We start from the raw sequence: 19,545 nt of genomic DNA, 5'->3' as shown, positions 1-19,545 counted from the left end.
GTGGGGACATCCGTGTGGCCAGAGCTCAGCACCGGCGACAGAAGGGGCAGGCACAGACCACAGGGCCAGTGGGCTGCTGCAAGGACTCTAGCCTTTCCCCTGTGACCAGAGCTGTGGGAAGGGTCTACGCAAAGGAGTGACAGCTCACTCCAGTGGAGGTGTGGGAGATGCCCTGAAGGGGGCAAGGGCAGAAGGTAGGAGATGTGATTTGATTACGGCTGGGACCAAGGTCATTGTGGGGGGTGAGAAGTCTTCAGATTTTACATGCGTTCTGAAGATAGGCTGGAAGTGGGGTGCCAAAGAGACACATGGATACTGACATCACCAAGAAGTATGACAGAGTAGTGGAGGTGGTGACAGTAAGCCTCAAATTCCCCCCATAAGGGGAACAGGGTTAGGGTATAGTCCTCTGGTGTGAGATTCAAATAGCTGGGAGATTTTAGGTAAATGGAGAGTTGGGAGAAACAATGGTCTTGAGATGCTCCCCCCTGCGTTAGTGGCAGGGGGATGTGGGAGAAATGAGCCACCACTGGGGAAGGCCCACCCCCAGGAGAGGTGGGTTTCCGTTAGAGCAGGAAGGCAAGGAGAATGCTCCATGAAGGTGGAGGATACAGAGCATGACGGTGAGGACAGATCTCCAGAGAACACATCAGAGTGTCAAGGTAGGTCACCACATGATCCATTTTACCTAGTTACCCCAGCACAATACTTACAGCTTTCCATTTCATTTTCAAAAGTATCCTCTCAAATTACATAGTCACCCTGGTTTTAGGAGGTAAGGGGGCAGTGGTACAGAAACACCATGGAACTTAGGGATTGGAGTGCAGGGTGTGAGGGTGGGGGTGGGGTTCCTGTAGTGACTCCCAGGAGGAGGGACAAAGGACATGTGTGAAGGGGAAGGGAGGGACAGAGTGCTTACTGCCCTCAGACCCACAGATGGGAGATGGTGTGACATCATGGGCTGGGTGTGAACTCTGTCTCTGACTCACAATCCTAAGTGACCTTGGGAAGGGCCTCCTCTGGAAATAACAGATATTCAAGACAAACTAGTTCCCTCCCTGAGCTTCCTTTGCTCAGGCCAGCAGTGTCACGTGCAGAGAGCCCACATATTCCTGCAGGCCCCTCTTAAGGGCCGTCTTCTCGGTGAAGCCTACCTGGTCATCTCTTCCTCTGGCTCCTGTCCTCAGGCCAGGGTCCCCATCATAAGTCTGACTCTTAGACTCCCCCTAACTTGTTCTCCTTTTCCTCTAGATGGGTAGTTTTGGGAAGGCAGAGGCATGTGCCTTACTTTTAGCTGAATACCCAGCAGAATCTGGCCAAAAGTCAGCAGGCAGCATGGCATGGGGAACAAGCCCTCAGAGTAGTGGATCAGGGTGACTGTTTGCATCCCTGCCCCACCCCCTGCTCCCCAGACTGGACAGCTTCAGGTAGAATAGAGAACTCTGGGCAAGAGGCTTTCACATAATAAAACATCTGCTGATCTGAATCTGACAAAGACTGGGGAGAGAGAAGAAAGTGTGCAACCCCTCCCCTGCTCCCTCCCACCCCCACTATGCTGGGGAATAACTCTGCTCTTGCCACTTCTTCATTTTCCCTCCTTCCTCTTTATTACTTTGGACATGTGCCGGAAAACGGGATTTGGGATTCAGACATGTGCCAGCTGTGTGTCTCCCTCTGGAAATCATCCTCTTCTGTTAGATGCATCCATCACCTCTACCAGCAAATGGTTGTGATGCCTTCTATTAAGGCCCCTTAAAGAGAGGGCTGGGGTGATGAGAGAGCAGGATCTGGGCTGCGGAGACAGCTATGAGGCTGTATGTAAGTGCTATCTCTTACTCACATGTGAATGATCTAGTAGTTGCTGCCCCGGGAGACAGAGAAATGACCATTACAGCATTTAATACCCCCAGAGGCATGGTCTAGAAGCAAGAGTCTTAATGGATTGAACTAACACTTTGCTCTTCTAATGTATTCTCAGACCCAGGAGGGAGGAAAGTGGAGAAACAGTCTGATCCTTTGGGGCAGTGATTTTCCAAGTCAAGCCAGCTAGCTTCCCTGTAGGAACTAATCTCCTTTTAGAGACCCAGAAGGTAGAGGAAACCAAAGTCTGTATCGATTCCCTTGCTGAATCACCTCTGCCAAGGCCTTAGAAAAGGTACATGCCATCACAACACACAGAGCACCAGTCCCATGGTGTGTCTCCCATCACTCTCTGTGGGGAGGGAGAAATCACCACATGAGCTGTTCTCTGGATATGGGTGGTGTGTGGGAGAAGAGCTGTCTCCTCCACAGTATGTGCTGGGCATGTATGTATGGTGGCTCATCTGATGTTTGCAGCAATCCCACAAGGGAGAGAATGCCATCCCTGTTTGCACATGAGGAAACTGAGGCTTATTACAGAACTGGAGCAACGTGCCCAAATCTGGGATGGCAGAGAGGCTGAAATTCAACCTGAAATGTGTGAGTCGGGAAAAAGGCACCTAAAGAACCAATGAGTGGGGAAAGGGGGGGAATGCCAGTCCCCAAAGTGGCATCCACTTACCTAAGCAATATCCCCCCCGCCAGTTCCCCATCCTCTGGGGAGAAACTGCTCTGTGAGCACTCCGAAGCAGCCCAGCCCCACAAGGTCTCTGGCTAAAAAGTCATCCAAAAGGATAAGACTCCAGATGCAATGTCCTCTGGTAAAGGACCTCAGTGGCCACAGACGTGGAGTGGGTCAGAATGTCAGAACTGGCAGGGCTCTCAGAAATGTAGTGGAACTCTGATGGGCAGGTGACCAGCCTGGGTCCCACAGCACGCCAGACATGGAGCCAGGTCTGATGAGGCCCTAGTACTTTTCCACTGCCACTGGCAGCTGGCACCATGCTATGCCCCGTGCCTTCACCCTCCGCCCCATATCCCTACTCATTCTTTGTTTCCAGAGCAGAATCCTATTTGGAGCAAATCTTGGTGGTGCCAGCTACCTCTGGTTATTATAGCTGCTGCAGCAGTTTATAAATATTGAACAGATTCCTCCCAGAGGTCTTGGGGAGGAGTTCTCTTTGCTGTGTGTGTGTGTGCGCACATGTGTGCAAACATGTTTGTGTCTGTGTGTATAAGAAAGGAAGAGAGAATGCCAGAAAAAGAGATGCTAGATGAAGGGGGATCTAGAAGTTGGGGAAAGGGAGACTGGGCTGGGGAGGGCGGGAGAGAAGAGGGTGAGTTGGGCTGGAGCGAGTGAGAAAGATGGTACGCACATCAACTCCCTTCTCTACTGTCCCAGCATTTTCAAATGCTCTTATAATAAAGGCTTTGATGGAGCTCAAAAACAGGCAGCAGTGCTGAACGCATAAATATTAAAGCAAACTTTAGACAGCAGGTTTACTATTCAGACATGGAATACAAGCTGTTCTGTTTATGTTAAGAGGGAGAGGGAGGGGCCCTGGGGCTGGTGGATGGGGAGAACTATCTTCAGGGCATAGACTTGGGCAGTGCTCACAAGCCTGGTTCAGATCCTTGAGCCTGAAGCCTTAAATGCTCACCCTTTAAAAAATGTAGGAGGAAGGGGCTGGGGGGAGAAGAAGAATGCTCACATTTTCACACTGGAAAGTCTGGAAAATACAGACATAACCACAGATGAGAAACTGGGAAAGGAAATCCATGTCTAACAGATTCCTTTATGACAGTGATGAACCTGGAAGGTCTAATGTCATACTTCCCCTGGAGAGGAAAACTCATTTGTAGCTACAGTACCTAAATGCATCAGGGATTCCATGAAAATGGCACTCAGTTAAAAGACAGGCATTATGTATCCTTTGCTTATCCTGCTAATAGAGGTCACGTTCCCACAGGACCGAGGACACTTTAGCTGGTGGGAAAGCACCCTCCCCACCTCCACACCAGGCCCTGAGGAGTCTGGTCTGGGTGCTGGCTTTCCTGATCTCAGAGTCAAAGGATTAGGTTAAGGGAGCAAGGCAAGGTGTCTCCATTTGCTGAGCATGTACTCTGTCCCAGGGACCCAAATGCAGGTCAACGTGAGCCTTCCTGAGGCTCAAGTGCATATTCACTCCAGATCTGTGTTTTACCGAGAAGAAATCAGGGCTCAAACGTAATATCTACTAACGGACCCAAAGTTCGACAGAGAGCCAGAATTGTGGGGGTGTGTGTAGGTCCCATCTGTTTCTTACTGGATGAGCTCACACACGGATCACAACGGTAGAGCGGCTCACAGGTAGCAAGCACGAGCTATGCACCGGCCGCATATCAGGGCTGTGCGGGCATACGCTGCCTCACTGGATACCCACAGGACCCGGTGAGGCTGGTTATCTCCACCTCACAGATGAAGGGCTATGGCTTAGAGAGGGTAAGGAGCTGCTTGAGGTTAAATGCATGCCTCTCTCCAGGATTCTCTCCTGCCTTCGAACACCCTAATGGTCACAGTAGCTGTGACCTGGGGCAAGTCACATGCACATAAACATGTTATCAAAAGAGAAATCCTGTCAGCTTCTGCAGCTTCAAAATCACAGAGGCAATGCTCAGGTTACCAAGAGCCCCAAATCAATATGGAAATACATGTTTATGAGCTTCTGGAGGAGATTTTAAGCCATAAAGAACAAAAGCAAATCAAAGGGCCAGGAGCCAATTTCTGAAAGCACTTTGAAGCCGTTGGTTCAGTCTTTTTGCCATCAGTGAAAGAGTTTTGAGTCAGTAATCTGAGCTTTCCCCTGCACCACAGCCCAGCAGCCACGCAGTTTTCCGGACAACTTTTGCCAGTGACTAAGACATTGAAGAGACTTGCCAGCAACTTCCACAGTAACCCTTGGCATAAGTATTTATATTAAGTAGTATTTCCAGGTCACAGCTCCTATGCCACATCCAAGAAGGTGGCCCCTTGATGATGGACACCTGTATCTGCCCTTAGAGGTCTGTCATGTGCTTCTAGAAGCCACCTCCTTAATCAGTCATTAGCTTCACAGAGATAGGAAGGACAACGGTGGCTGCCAGGGACTTGGGGAAGAGGGGGAGGAGGGATTGGGAAGTGAGTGTTTAATGGGAACAGAGTTTCGGTTTTGCAAGATGAAAATTAAATGTGTGGATATGTGGTGGTGGTGGTCGTAATGGTTAAAATGGTAAATCGGACATATATTTTACCAGAAAAAGAAAAAAAAAAAAAAAAGGCACCTCCTCTGTGCAGCCTCCCTGGATCTTCAAGTTCCTTTTAATCTGCAGCAGAATGAACCATGCCTTTGTGATTCCCGCTCTGTGTCTTAGCACTGACTTCATACTGCTTCGTGTAGTGATTAGTCATTTCACCTGTGATGGGCTGTATGCCCCCTGGGAACAGGGCCTCCTAAGCATCTCATTTATCTTAGGAGCCCACCTAGTGCTCTGTCATGCCAAGTGGGTGCTCTATAAAGTTGGACGCCCTAAATTTTCTTTCTTAAAAGATGGGAGGACTGTATGAGCCAATCAGCAAAGTTAGAGGTTTCCTTTCTGCCAGATGGAAGACTGAATGTGTACAGTTCTGAGTTTTGATCCAGTTTCCAAAATTATTATTGACTCGACTAATGACCCTCAACCTCTGCAAGTCTTGGGTTTCCTTTTTTACAAAATGGAGATTGTAATCCTGCTTTCTAGGGCTGTTGTGAGAACCAGAGAATACACATTAGAAGCCTGGCCCAGAGGATGTGCTTGGGAGTGACCACTCTACCTACTGTGGTCCTGGATTTCTGGAATAGCACAGAGAAGCCTGAAGCACTACCTCAGCACATAACCCTGGGAAGCATTCACTGAGCCCCTTCTCTGTACCAGTCATGGGCCAGGCGCAAGATGACCGGCAGGAAGACTGTCGCTGCCCTCATGGAGCACATGGTATGGCCTGCCCTTCTCTGGCAAAGAGACCATGCTTCTCCTATGTGGGTGCCACAGGCTCAGACCTGGAGCAGCTGCCAGTTCCAGGGAAGGCTGGACTTTGGGAGCGCCGAGTAAGCAGTCTGCAGAAAGAGGGACTTTAATGAGCCATCAATTATTCCCAGCTTTCTTAGCAACCCCAGTAGAAGAGGAGGGAGGAAAATGGTGAGAAAGGGGACTGAGATACAACGGGAAAAGTCCCCTGCTGGGCTTGCCTCATCAGCGTTTTCCTGGGACCTCAAGGGATACATCAGCTGTCATCCTGCCAGCAAAACTTAGGAAATATGTAGGCCATAAAATCAAAGAAAAAGCTTGCATCTAATTAGTATGTTAAAAAAAAGGAAGCAACCCAAACTGAAAAACAAAATTAAAATCAAAGAGGACAGACTGATGAGCTGGTTTTCTTTATGAGGCTTTGTTTTCCCATGCTTTTTGATGGAAGGAAGGGTGGAGGAAGAAGGGGGAGGGAGCGAAGGCTTTTGACGGGGAAGGCCTGAGCAGAGCCTAGCCATCCACCCTCCTTTTCTAACACCAACACTGCCCTGAGGGGCTGGCTGGCTGCAGACAACACCACAGGCAGAAGAGCTTCCCTGAGGTGAGAGTGAGCCAGGGCAGGTGCCTGCCGGTGGAAGTCAGGTTGAGAACCCTTTACTGTAACCTTAACCCTCCATCTGCAGAGAAGAGGTTTTTGGTTTTAAGTGGTCAGCATTCTTGAGAGCCTCTTTGACCTGGGCAGTGGCACCATAGTATCCCCTCTACACTCCTTACAAAGGCCACTGATGTCCTGTCCTACTCCTGGGCTTCTACTCCCTCTGCCTGGGATGGGCCTTTCCCTCTCTTGGGAGTCCATGGAATGGCCAGTGCCTCCAGTACTGCTCTTACTACTCCGTTAGCACACCGTTCACAACTTCAACTAGCACTTATCACATTGTAATTAGTTTCGAGTAACTCTCCTCACCAGACTGTGAACATTTCAAACACACGGCTCTTGGTTATTCTTTGCATCTCTAGTCCTCAACACAGAGCCTGGCACCCAGCAAATGCTAGCTGAGTAGCTGCTGGAGCGTGTCTTTCATTTAGCTTGAATTATGGCTGGTCACTTACACATCTGTGTCATGTGGAACCTAAGCACAGTATCTAGCCCTGTGCTTAGCCCTGAGGAAAGTCTCAGCAAACATCTGCCAAATTAAATTTGCATGAGGGTGGGGCTGAATTCAACAATACGTAAAATATTCACTGGGTTCCCATTACGTGCCCAGCATTGCTGTGGGTGCTGATGAGGTGACACTGAACAAGCCAGACAACATCCCTACGTCAGAGCTTATATTTTAATGTATGAGACCCACAAAATGAGTAAACAAAGACATAAATAAAAACAATTACAGATTGTGATAAGGGCTAGGAAGGAAATAAACTGGGTGGTATGATGGGAAGTAACAGATGGAAAGAACGATTCAAGATGGAGTCTAGAGGCGGAACTGGTAGATTTACTACTCCACTGGCTGTGCAGGGTGATGGAGGGAGAACCAAAGGGCTGGCCTGAGGCTCCGGCAGGGCTAGGGGAAAAGGAAAACAACAGAGGAGAGGACCAAGAGTGGTGGGAATGAATATGGCATCTGTGTAGGCCGCTCCACCGACGGAACTCCACTCAGCACCCGGTCTGAGGGTGGGGCCTGATGCCCCATGAGGCACTGGGGGGGGCTAAACGGGGATCTGAGGGACATAGAGGCTGGGTCACAACAACTGAAAATACCGAATAACTGAAGGTTTATGTGTTAGGATTTCACAAAGGAAAACATCCACCTACTACGTGTCAGTACCTGTGAAAAACACCTTTTCTTTCTCAATTCACTGTTTTGATTGCAGGGATAGAGATGCAGGGAGAAGCCTATATGCCAGAGAGAGCTGAGAGTGATAAAAAGTCCTAATTGAACAAGTGGGCGTTAGAAGTAAATGCCATTTAAGAACTGGAGTTGCAAATCACCATAGTTACACCTGAGAGAGGTGGTAGGCCATGCTAAGCAGTAATTCATGCAAACGGAGGGGAAGGAGCACCCAGGATGCCACCATGGAAGGCAAGGTGCTGGGCTTGCTTCATGAATTGTTTCCCTTTCCTCTTTCTCTGAGGGAAAAGATAAGATTCCAATACCTCAAATTCTCTATTTGCAAAATGGACATGATGGAGGTACCACTGCCACCTGCCCAGGGCGGCTGTGCTAAACACAGGGTTTCCTGCTCCCATGCCTTCATGCACACTGTTCCTTTATTCTGGGATGTCCTGCTCCCAGCCTCTAAGACCCAGTTTGATGCCACTCACAAGACTTCCCACAAGATTGCAGCCATGCCTCACTTATAATAATGATGATGACAATTATCATCATCATATTTCATAATACTCATAATAGCTAACATTTACGGAGAACTTATTAAGGGTCAGACATTTCAATCTATCATCTTATTTAATCTTCTCATGCATCCTATGAGGTCACAGAGCAATTGGGTATCTCGCCCCAGGTAACACAGTAAGTAACAGAGCCAGGATTCAGTTCCAGGTGTCGGATCCAGAGACCATGGCTCTTAACTTCTCTTCACTTTATTATATGTACCATTTATCTTCACATTTCATCTCCTACCCATAATGGGAGTTATAAGCCACTTACGGGCAAACCCATTGAGGACATCTAGCCTATTCCTTCACCTTAGAAATGGGAAAAACATGGGCCAGAGAGGGAAAATGAAAATCTGCTCAGAGTCACCAGTCTATCCTGGCTTTCTCTGAAACCTGGCATTATCACTACTGCAATACAGGCCAATACAGGCCTCAACTGCTGTTGTGTGTGAGTCTGTGCTAAGTGGCCCACGGGCACAGACGCATCAGAGTCCAGGTCAGGTACACTTGTGATTGAGAACCCGGTTCACTAATGGAGGCCTCGGGAGCTACTCTAGCTGAATAAGGTCCCAAAGATGTGATGGTATCTTGAGGGACTCCCTGGGGTAGCTGAGGGAAGGAGGGATGCTCATCTGGCTGAGCACTGGCTGTGTGCCGAGCACTATCCACCACTGGGCACTAGACTGAATGTGGTCATGTAGTATCTCCTGAACCTTTGCATACTTTCTTCTAGATCACATTTGCACAGCTGGGGGAAGGCAGAGTCGAGGCTGAAAGGCAGGTATGCCCTTTCTGTTACACTACAGTGGTACAGATTGACTTTCTGCTGTCTGGAATAATTCCAGGTATTTCCTGTTATTTCCTTGTTTTTTTCCCCCCTTAGAAAGCAATTTCATTCCACTGCATGTAGTTTGGAATTGGATTTTTTGTTTCTTGTTTTGTCTTCTTCTTTTTAATTTTTAACAAAGATTTCTAAGCCCCACTGCCTCTTGTTTGTTATGTGTTTTTTTAAATGCTGGAACTGAAGTGTCAGAGGCATAGAATACCTAGGCTAGTCTTTGGTATCCTGACAAAGATGATTGGGACACACAGTGCATGTGACAACACACTTAAGCCTGCAGTCACAGAATGCTGTGCACCAAATGCCGGGGATACTGACTCAGACTCGAAAAGTTAGCATCACCTAGCAATCCTGGAGTGCCAGACACAAACAGTGCCCAACTCACCCTTGATGATGTGCCTGACGATTTTGATGGAGCTCCCTCGCATGTTGAGGATCTGGTGAACCCTCTGGCGAATCTAAGAGGAAGGTGAATGGAGGGGAGAGAAAGTAAAAGCACTGTTTGTCCTGGCAAGCACCAGCATATACATCATGTAGAAAGTATGAACCTCGTGCTGGCCCCTGAAGGAGAGGGCCCACGTGGAGTACAGGGAGTCAAGCAGAGTGGATCTGCCTCCTTCTCAGAGTCTCTACCCAGGCAGGCATGGACAGAAATGTCCAGGGCGGCCCCTCTTACCTGGGGCACATTGGCATTGCAGATCTCCGCCATGATGTAGCAGATGTGCTGAAGGACAAAGAGCCCTGCGTCCAAGCGCCGGAGATAGAACTCGTCCTCCGTGTCATTGTCTATGATCTCCCCACGCCGGACCATGTCCTAGAAGCAAATGAGCAAGTAGGACAAGTGAGCTGGCCAGTGAGCCCACAATACACAAAAGAACAGCAACTACAACACCACCACCAGATTATTCCACCCTGATGTATCTCCTGCTTCTCCCATATCTTCTAAAGTATATTTCTTATGTTTTCATTATTAAAGATTTTTTAAAAGATATTATTTATTTATGAGAGAGAGAGAGAGAGAGAAGCAGAGATACAGGCAGAGGGAGAAGCAGGCTCCATGCAGGGAGCCCGATGTGGGATTCAATCCCGGGTCTCCAGGATCAATCCCTGGACTGAAGGCGGCGCTAAACCGCTGAGCCACCCAGGCTGCCCATTATGTTTTCATTTTTAATGGACTAGAGGCCCAGGGAGTCAGATTAAAGCCCCCCTTTTTTTTTCTCTTTGCAACGGGTCAAGGCCAAAATGATCTCATCCAGATATTCAATCTAAAAAAAAATAAGCTGACAGTGACACAAATCTCAGCTATTTATCTGCTTCCTCTCATTCTCTACTCTGCTTCTGGACCCCATAAATCACCTCTCAACAGGACCTCTGGACGTCTCTTTCCCTTCCAAGTCAGGTCAAACTCGGGAAGAGTGGTCCTATCCCCATGACTGTCTTGCTGATGGCACGGGCATTCCCCATACATACATGTGTTCCTTTGGGCTCACGTTGCATCAGTAGCAAAATTCTACCACCCTGTCCACTTGGCTTCACCAGCAGGCACTCCCCTAGGCCAATGTCCCAACAAGCAACAGAAGTCTCTCCTCAACCATTACAACCCAGACCTATCAGACTTGCTGTCCCCAAATCTATTCCTCTCTGGCAGATTCTTCTATAAAAATAGCTTTATTGATATACAATTCACATATCATACAATTTGCCCATTTAAAGTGCACAATGTAATGGCTTTTAGTATATTCAGAACTGTGCAACCATCGCAACTGTTGTAGGCCATTTTCACCACAACCTACGAGTTCCCCAACTGCAGATTATTACTGCCTCTGTCAACAGAGCTCCTCTCTCTATCTCTGGGCCTTAGCTGCCTGCCTTCCTTCCTTGGGGTTCTAGGGTATCTCTGAAGCCAGCACTGCTTTTAAGCTACCTATACCACAACGCCTTTCCTGATTATGTAAGACTAACAATTGCTCCTTTCTGAACTTTCTGAGAGCACCTCAACACGTTTGCCCCTCACGCAACCTCTTCTCACACACAATGCTCACACTGATTTCCATCATCATCCCCCTTTGTTGACAACTCCCATCTACAACTCCCTTTATTTCATAAGGGTAGACTATGAACTCTAGTAGGGCAGGGACTGAATTTTGTCTTCGTGTTCCCACTCAGTAAATATCCAAGCACTGAACAAAAGGGAAAAGACATCTGTTTTGGGCTGTTGGCTCTCAGGAGTAGAACTGGGTGAGGGACTCGTTCTGCATGACTGGCAGGCTGGCTTGAGAAGACAGGTGCTTGATACATGCTTTTGATGACAACAATCCATTTCTTTATTCCATCAGTAGTTTTATGGCCACAGTTCCCTCTGACAGCTCAGGCTCCTGTCACTGGTAGAAATCCTTTGGGGACCTTGCTTTCCACTCTCCCAAACTTGAAGGACTTACCACTTGGTCATCAATCTCCAACGAGAATCCTTCAGAGACTATTTAGACGCAGATAATGCACTTCTTTATTTGCCCAAGGGGCCAGCCTATAGCAACAGAAGGCTACTTTTCATCTCACTCCTAAAGGCTTCTGTCTGAGGCAAAGGAGGGCTGCTCTGTCTGGCAAATCACCATTGCTAATTCCCAGTTTCATTTAGTAGCAAATTCCTTGGTAATCTGGTAATAGTGTTAATGTTCACAAGGCAGTCATGGAGCACTGGACTGATGTCTAAGGAGTTTAAAACTAGAAGGGTTGCTTTAGTTTCTCATTTACTCATAATTGTAACTTCCTGTTCCAGAACTCCTCAGTGTTCAGCAGCTGGGGGCACTGGCACTCGTGCAGAAAGCACTTGCTGCTAATATTTTACATTTCTATAACGCTGCAGAGTTTAAAGTGTTATCATATCATATATATGGTCCTTACTACCAAATTTAGAGACAGCAGGGAGGGGATTATTAATCCTATTGTACAAATCACAATCCAAGGCACACAGAGGTTAAGTAAGTTGCTCATAATTACATGATTACCAGTTATGAGAATATACAGACTCCCTAGGGACAGGAATCCTGTCTGATTCACCTTAGGTGAAAATGATTAACATTATGCTCGAATCCCAGCCCAGGTAAGCGCCCAGTGGCAAGGCCACCATTCTAAGCAATGACTTAAGGCTGATAAAGAATGAAAATGAAGGTAAGGGGATGTCTTGGTCTTAGTCACAGAGGGGCCAAATGTCTGGGGAGGCCACAGTGACATAGGAAGTGACCAGAGAGTAAGGGGATACAGTGTACACCCAAGTCTAAGATGACAGGTGGTGGGTGCTAATCAGGGTTGGCTAAGATGGGAAGGCATTTGGGAAGAAGGGACTCCCAGGTAAGGTTTCCAGGCTCCTGAGAGAAATAGAATGAAGTCCTTAAGGATGAGGGGTCTGAGGCCTTGTGCTGCTCATGCTCTCTGCTTACCAGCCCCCCATCCCCAACCACGCACACAGCACAGACAGGCCTGCTCTCCGCTCCCTAGTCTCTTCACCTTTGCCTGTGATGTTGGGACTCTCCCCACCCCTCAATCTCTATCACAACATAGTTAAAGTCTAAAATGTGATGTTCCTTTCAGAACTTTTCCTGAGATCTTTGAAAACTTCTCAAAGCCTTCCAACTTGAAAACTTTTCCAATCAGATACAAGGATTTTTCAGTCCTGAAAACTCCCCAAAATTGGATTTATACCTCTTTAAGGCATTTCCCATGACCTGCCTTAAAGCAGGTATTCAGATGTGTGCCTCTTCCCTGTCAAGGTTCCTTGAAAGCAAGAGTGTGTGTTTCAGTTTTCTCTGTACCTTAGAAAGCATCCTGGATAGTACTTTGAGCACAGTAGGCTCCCGGAAAGCATGTGTCAGGACTGAACAAATGCAGGTAGAAGTTCAGTGCTGTTTAATGAGCTGTGTGTGCTAAGACCCTTGTGGATGGGGAGAGGGGGAAGCATCAGGAAATGGTGAGGGACAGGACCCTGGAGGGCCAGCTGGTGGGAGGCCTAAATGCTGCTCAGAGAAGTGAGACACGATTGGCAGGCTACATGTGCAGGACAATGTCATGAACAAGAATATGCAACATGTATGAGATGGACAGCAATGAGCGGCAAGCAGAGCACATGGCTGGGAGGCCACAGTATCAGCAAACGAAGAAGAGAAGAGGTGATGAAACTTTTAGAGGTTTGCAAACATGGATACTGGGAGTAGAACACATTTCATTTATCCACCTGATAAAGATTTCCTAAACACCAAACTGTGGGCCAGGTATTACATGATGTGTTGGGGGTAGAAAAGATTAATTAAAAAGTCCACATAATCAAGGAGATTATTGCCTAATAATGTTGCCAAATATGAACAAATCATTAATTTTTTAAAATATGCGAACGCCTACTATCAAGGACTTCTCAAATTGTACCGCATGCTGTAGGCACCAAGAAGGACACATACATTTATCTGGGGGTAGTCAAAAGACATCAAAGGAAATGTACATTTGAGGAGGACTCTGAAGGAGTCTGAAAGACTGGAAAGGACATTTCGGAGCAGAGGAATAGCATGGATCAAGGCACAGGAAAGTCAACTTGGCTAGGGTGAGAGAGATCAACAGTGCAGCATCAGTGTCACCAGAAGAAAGGTCAGAAAGGAGGAAGGCAGTGTGTTTTTTTGCTTATAAAGATCCTGGCTATCGGCAGATCGTAGTATTTTTGATTGATTGCTATATACGAGGCATTGTGTGAAGCAATCTGAATAAAGAACACTGCCATCTAACCACTTAGGAGGAGCAGCCAGTGTTTACTGAGCGCTTGTCACGTATCAGACTGAGTCTAAGTGCTTTTAAATTCCTTTGCTTCTCACAAATATCGGAAGGCAGGGATTACCACCCCTATTTTATTTTATTTTATTTTATTTTATTTTATTTTTTTAAAAAATATTTATTTATTATTCATGAGAGACACAGAGAGAAAGGCAGAGACACAGGCAGAGGGAGAAGCAGGCTGCATGCAGGAAGCCTGACATGGGACTCGATCCCGGAACTCCGGGATCACGCCCTGGGCCAAAGGCAGATGCTCAACCACTGAGCCACCCAGGCGTCCCACCACTCCTATTTTAAATGAGGAAAAGGACTCAGCAGAGCAGCCTCCCCAAGGCTAGTGGGTGGCAGAACTGGGATTCCAACCCAAGTATGTGTTCTTTTCATACCTCCATGTTTGTGTGGGTGCAATTTCGGAGCTATCTGCGAGAACAAAGTAAGAGTGGTAGAGGCTCAAGAATGGAGCACAGCAAAATTAAGTTTCTTCAAAGAGGTCAGAAGAGCCCTGGTGAGTTATCCTTTTTCAGAGTGTCCCGCCACAATCTGACCTTCTTTTAACCAAGCGGGAATATACTGTATCTTCCCATTTCTCTAAATATTGTCATCCAGAAAGGATGGACCCAAGAGAGCAATGCCAAACTCCATTTTTTCCTCTTTCCTTAGAACTTCAAGACTCTGACAACGTTCATTTCAACATTCTACTTTTAGATATACGGCCAGATGATTTGAAAGTGAAAATTTCAAGTGTAGATCTGAGATATGACTTTAGCTCATCTCCAAGAAAGGCATCACCATTGCTGCGTTGAACATGCACAAAGATGAAACAGAGATTGGCTTCTAAGACGAAGTCTCTGCCCTGACAGTTTTAGAAGCATCATAGAAACCAGCAAGCAGAGAAGGTGACTGCTGTCAGGATAGCACCTTATCTAGACTGTTACAACTCTGTGGCAGGGAATATTTACTGCTGAAAGGATTCAGAAAAGTTGAGCACAAACGTGCATTCTGTATTTAAAGGGAAATAAAAGAAGCAAGATGGTTATGTATCGTTCTGAAGGAAAATAAGAAAGTTTGGGTACAGTTCTTGTAAGAACATCTTCTCAAGTTTTGGTCTGTCTTAAGAAGAAGTAGGACCATATATCACCTTCATTATATATGGATTAATGAATTTCTGGCTCCTTTTCTGGGATTCTAAGACACCAGATTAAAAAAAACTGATCTGGAGGTAAGGAAATAGAACTACCTCTGAAAGACTTCTCAGGGTATCTGAGACGTGAAGAATAGCTGCTGGTACCACCCAACCCATGATCATCTGGCTAGGATTCAGCCTTTGAAGTAATATAAAAGTAACATAAACATCCTAGGATTATCACAAGTTTCTCCCAGCCCTGTTATTTCCCTCATAACAGAACCTCTGGAAGAACCAAAGGAGTCTGATTAGGAACATGTGGATGGTTACATACTAGTAATACAGAAGTGGATTTGCTTCACTAGCAGTAGGAAGGAAACTGACTTATGCCCAACTGACCAATAAGACATGCTTCAAAGTGACCTGACAAAGAAAAGAACGAAGCTGGCTAGCCCACGTGCAGAAATTAAACCTGCAGCTCCATGTTCTTAGCACATGGGTACTGAACTTAGTACTTGGGTACAGCAGGCCACAGATACCTCATTCTAAAAAGATACCCAACCTCCTTGCTTTCTTTCCCTCTTAAGAGACCCTCTGACATTACAAGAAGCATTTAATTAGACATTGGGAATTTTCTGAATTATGATGTGTTGATTCTTTTTTTTTTTAAGATTTTTTTTTTAAAGATTTATTTATTTATTCATGATAGGCACAGAGAGAGAGAGGTGGAGACACAGGCAGAGGGAGAAGCAGGCTCCATGCAAGGAGCCCGACGTGGGACTCGATTCCGCGACTCCAGGATCGCGCCCTGGGCCGAAGGCAGGCGCTAAACTGCTGAGCCACCGAGGGATCCCCTGATGTGTTGATTCTACAAACAAGTTTCTCTGTCAAGACAGGACAGAGTACTGAACAAACACTAACTTACTCCTGTCCTGAGGCATGTCATCTAACTTTTCTTGGCCTCAGCTTCTTGGCTTTGAAATAAGAGGCCTGTCCTGGATCAGAGAAGGGAAATAGGTTTCATTCTGGGTGCCCACTCTAACTCACCACAGTGGCTGTCAAGTGCTCTACGTGAAAAAGGGTCAGGGTCATGGGGCCAACTGGAGCTTGTGGGGGAGGACCTTTGAGACCAGTCAACTGTGTTTGGGCTGACTGCAGGGTGGGGAGTGGCAGGAGCCCTACCTGTCTTCCCTGATATCGTGCTCTAGAAGGTTCCTTTTAGCTTTGATAACCTAGAGTGAATCTAGGACTGAGGCACCTCCATCACCAGATGGGATGGATTTCTGCCTGTATCTGGGTATCTATATGGACAGACTGAAGCTGTTGCCTGGCGGAGCTCCCAGACAGTCAGAAGAGCCACTGCGACAAAGGCCTCAAGCAGGAGGACATCAAGCGTCGTCACCCTGACACGACACAGCGGTCAGCATTGACAATGAGCTCATCCTCTCACAATAAATTAAACTTCCCTGCGACAGAAAGACAAGCCCCTGGATCTGCTGCTACATTAGATAGAACATCTTAAACAATCTGAACATATAAATCAAGTGCTCTTCAAATGGCAATACTGTTAATAGAGATTAAAGAGAAATTCTAAAAATCAAGTAACTTCCTTAAGTATTGTAAACATATCTTACTTTAAAAACTTTCAGTTTAAAAAAACAAAAACAAAAACAAAAAAACAAAAAAAAAACTTTCAGAGTGAAAATCTGTACATACATTAAACTGTACCTGAAATGAGACAGCAGAGTTAAGATATAAAGGAAGTCTTTTACAAATTAATTCATTCAACTCTCACCTCTGAGGAGAGTGAAGGTGACTGACTGTCTTCTTTGTGAAGCAATGACAATTTGACATCCACATAAGCGCTTTCTACTTTTGAAAGTAGAGCATCTTCATTAACCCCACATGCTTGTATGTGCCCTGTGTTGGGTATGCACATTTCAAATACCATTTTCAGATTTCACAGATGGAAAAATCGAGACAGATGTCAAATGACTGTCACTGAGTTTCGGTTAAAGACTCTGGTGGAACATGATTTCCTTGTCCAAGACCTTTTTCTATTTGTCCTTTTGCTCTGGCAAGAGACGGGATGCAACACATGGATAATGACAACGGTGCCCTTTCCTGAGTTCTCCCTGTGTGCTAGGCACTGGGCTAAGGCCACAAAGCTCACAGTTAAATAGGAGTTGGAGATAGGATGAAACCCACACAAGTTAGGTTCCGAGCCTGTGATTCCTTTCATAGTTCAAAGAAGGAAAAAGTTTGTTTAATAGACCTTTTCCAGTATTAGCAATATGAACAAATAGGACTTTTTTCTTGATGCCATTTCTAGGGTTTAATGCAAACCAGCTGCATTACGGACATCTGGCCTCCTTATCAATTGAAGAAACTTAAAAAAGGGGTGGGGCAGGGTGGGAGGTGGTGGGAATCCACAGCTTGGCCAGCAAATTCCACATGCCGTTTGGAAGAGTTGAAAAAACAGGAGACACTCTGAAAGGTTTTGTGTTGCTCATTCCATGAGAGTGGGCTAGAATAAAAACTTCGATGGTAATTCAGTGAATGGTGCATTAAGAAGAACAGACTGCAATTCACAGCAGCATGAGCCTGTTTGGGGGCTGCGAGAATAAAGAGATTCATCTCCAAAGATACACAAGGACGTGGTACGGGTGGTGTCAAGGTGCCATTTCTGCAGGTTTGTGTGTTGTTGTCCCCTCCCCCAGCCACATCCTCACTTTAAATGTTAATCTGTCATCAGGAGTGCTACCGAATCACCACCTTTCTACGCACCCCGCCCCCCTCAGCAGGCAAGTCACAAGCCTCCAAATGAGCATGTGGATGCCATTTCTAATCTGCCCCTGACAGGCAGCGAGCTGCCCCTTGCTGATGGAAGCAGACAGTCATAAAAGAAGCTGCTATGAAGCCAATAAGAATCCTTCTTGCCTTAATAAGAGGGGATGTGACTTGGAGCCCCGATGGGTCACAGCTACTGTCTACAGTCAGGGGCAAGAACTGTCCCACCATTTACAAAAGGCTCATTTCTTTTTTCTTCAAAAGCAAGGGGAGAATTTAAGCCAAGGGAGAGAGACAGGTAAGTGGAGGTGTGTGTGTGTTGTGTGTGTGTGGGGGGGCACTGTGCACAAACACAAGCAAATAAAACCTTCTTCTAAGAGCTTCTAAAATAGGGCAGACCATTAGAGAAGGATCCTGAAGACTGCCAGTCATTTTTAGCTAGGGAAACCGAGGCTGAAGAAATAATAAAAGGGATTTTTTTTAAGAATGCATAACTACCTGATAGCAGCTCTGGTAAGAATCCAAGACTCTCAGGTCAGATCTTTGCCCCCATAGAAGAAACAGACTATATGTCAGGCCAACCCTAGCACATAAGCACATGGACTCGTTGCTATAAACAGTCTCATTAATCTTCAAAATGACCCTCTGGTAAAGTTACCATCAAAACTGAAACATGCATAGGGCAAGTCATCTCCCCCAAAACAGAGTTCTTGTGTGGCTGAGCTGAGATTTAACCTTGGGCCATATGACCTCAGGATTCATGTTCCTTCTATGCTACCAGGATGCCTCCATGATGGGTTTGTCTTCCATTTCTGAATCTACCGAAAAAACAAAACAAAAAATACCCACGACTGCTCATTTGAATCTTGACAACATATAAGTCAGCCTTGAGAGAACCAGAGCTTCTGTGACAGCAGATATAAGAACACAAGGCCAGAAAATAACAATCCTGTTTGGAGCACCGAGGAAGGAAGATCAGCCTCTGCTTGTGGAGACTCAGCTTTAGAGGGAGAGACAAGTATACAGGCCAAAAACACTTTCAATAATAGCTACCACTTATGGCATACTTCCTTGTGCCAGAAACTATTCTAAGTGATTTCTATATATTAATCTATTTCATCTTCCCTGAAACCCTTCAAGATAGGCATTATTATTCTCCTCCTTTTCCTGACGAGGAAACTGAAGCAGAGGCAAGATTTGGGTCTATGCTGTGCAGGCTGCAGCGCACAGGGAGCTCCTGGGAGACACGGCAGGGGGTGGGGGGAGGGCAGGGGAGGCTTTCTGCAGGAACTGGCACAGTAATCCTAAGCAGCACACTTGGCACATGGTACATATTCAACATGCATCTACTGACTTTTCTGCCAAAGCTCTTGAGGATACAGAAGAATTAGCTAGCTATAGGAGACGGTTGTGGGAAAGATGGCACAGACAGGTATTCTGGGTAAACAGCAATGGGCCTTCTCCTAGAAGGCTCCAGGAGAGAAAGGTTAAGAAGGCTCAGGTGCCACAGAGCGGCTTTTGCACATCACAAGGAGAGGAGTGGTGAGGGATGCAGCTGGGGGGCAGGGTGGTGCAGGCGGGGGGGCCTGAGTGGGAGAGCCTGGCAAGGCCTGGAAGAAATTCAAAGCATATCTATCCTGCAGGTAATACAGAGCCAGTATGTACTGGGTTTGGGTAGGGGAGTGGCATAAGTGCATTTTC

The 19,545-nt window shown here is 46.5% G+C and overlaps 1 protein-coding gene across 5 annotated transcripts in view; it reads right to left on the bottom strand.

Annotated features, from left to right (window-relative positions):
* CTNNBL1 (catenin beta like 1) overlaps positions 1-19,545 on the bottom strand; it is a 161,378-nt gene that overhangs the window by 895 nt on the left and 140,938 nt on the right. For all 5 annotated transcript variants that reach the window (XM_038572282.1, XM_038572285.1, XM_038572281.1 and 2 more), the window contains 2 exons: positions 9,796-9,933; positions 9,505-9,577 (listed from right to left, as the gene is read on the bottom strand). In XM_038572282.1, coding sequence (XP_038428210.1) covers positions 9,505-9,577; positions 9,796-9,933 — 211 coding nt within the window. The remainder of the gene's footprint in view (positions 1-9,504; positions 9,578-9,795; positions 9,934-19,545) is intronic.

The sequence above is a fragment of the Canis lupus genome, chromosome 24, assembly GCF_011100685.1.
Source record: "Canis lupus familiaris isolate Mischka breed German Shepherd chromosome 24, alternate assembly UU_Cfam_GSD_1.0, whole genome shotgun sequence".
Lineage (NCBI taxonomy): Eukaryota > Metazoa > Chordata > Mammalia > Carnivora > Canidae > Canis > Canis lupus.
The sequence above is the reverse complement of the archived record's forward strand: the minus strand, read 5'-3'. Positions and strand labels throughout refer to the sequence as shown.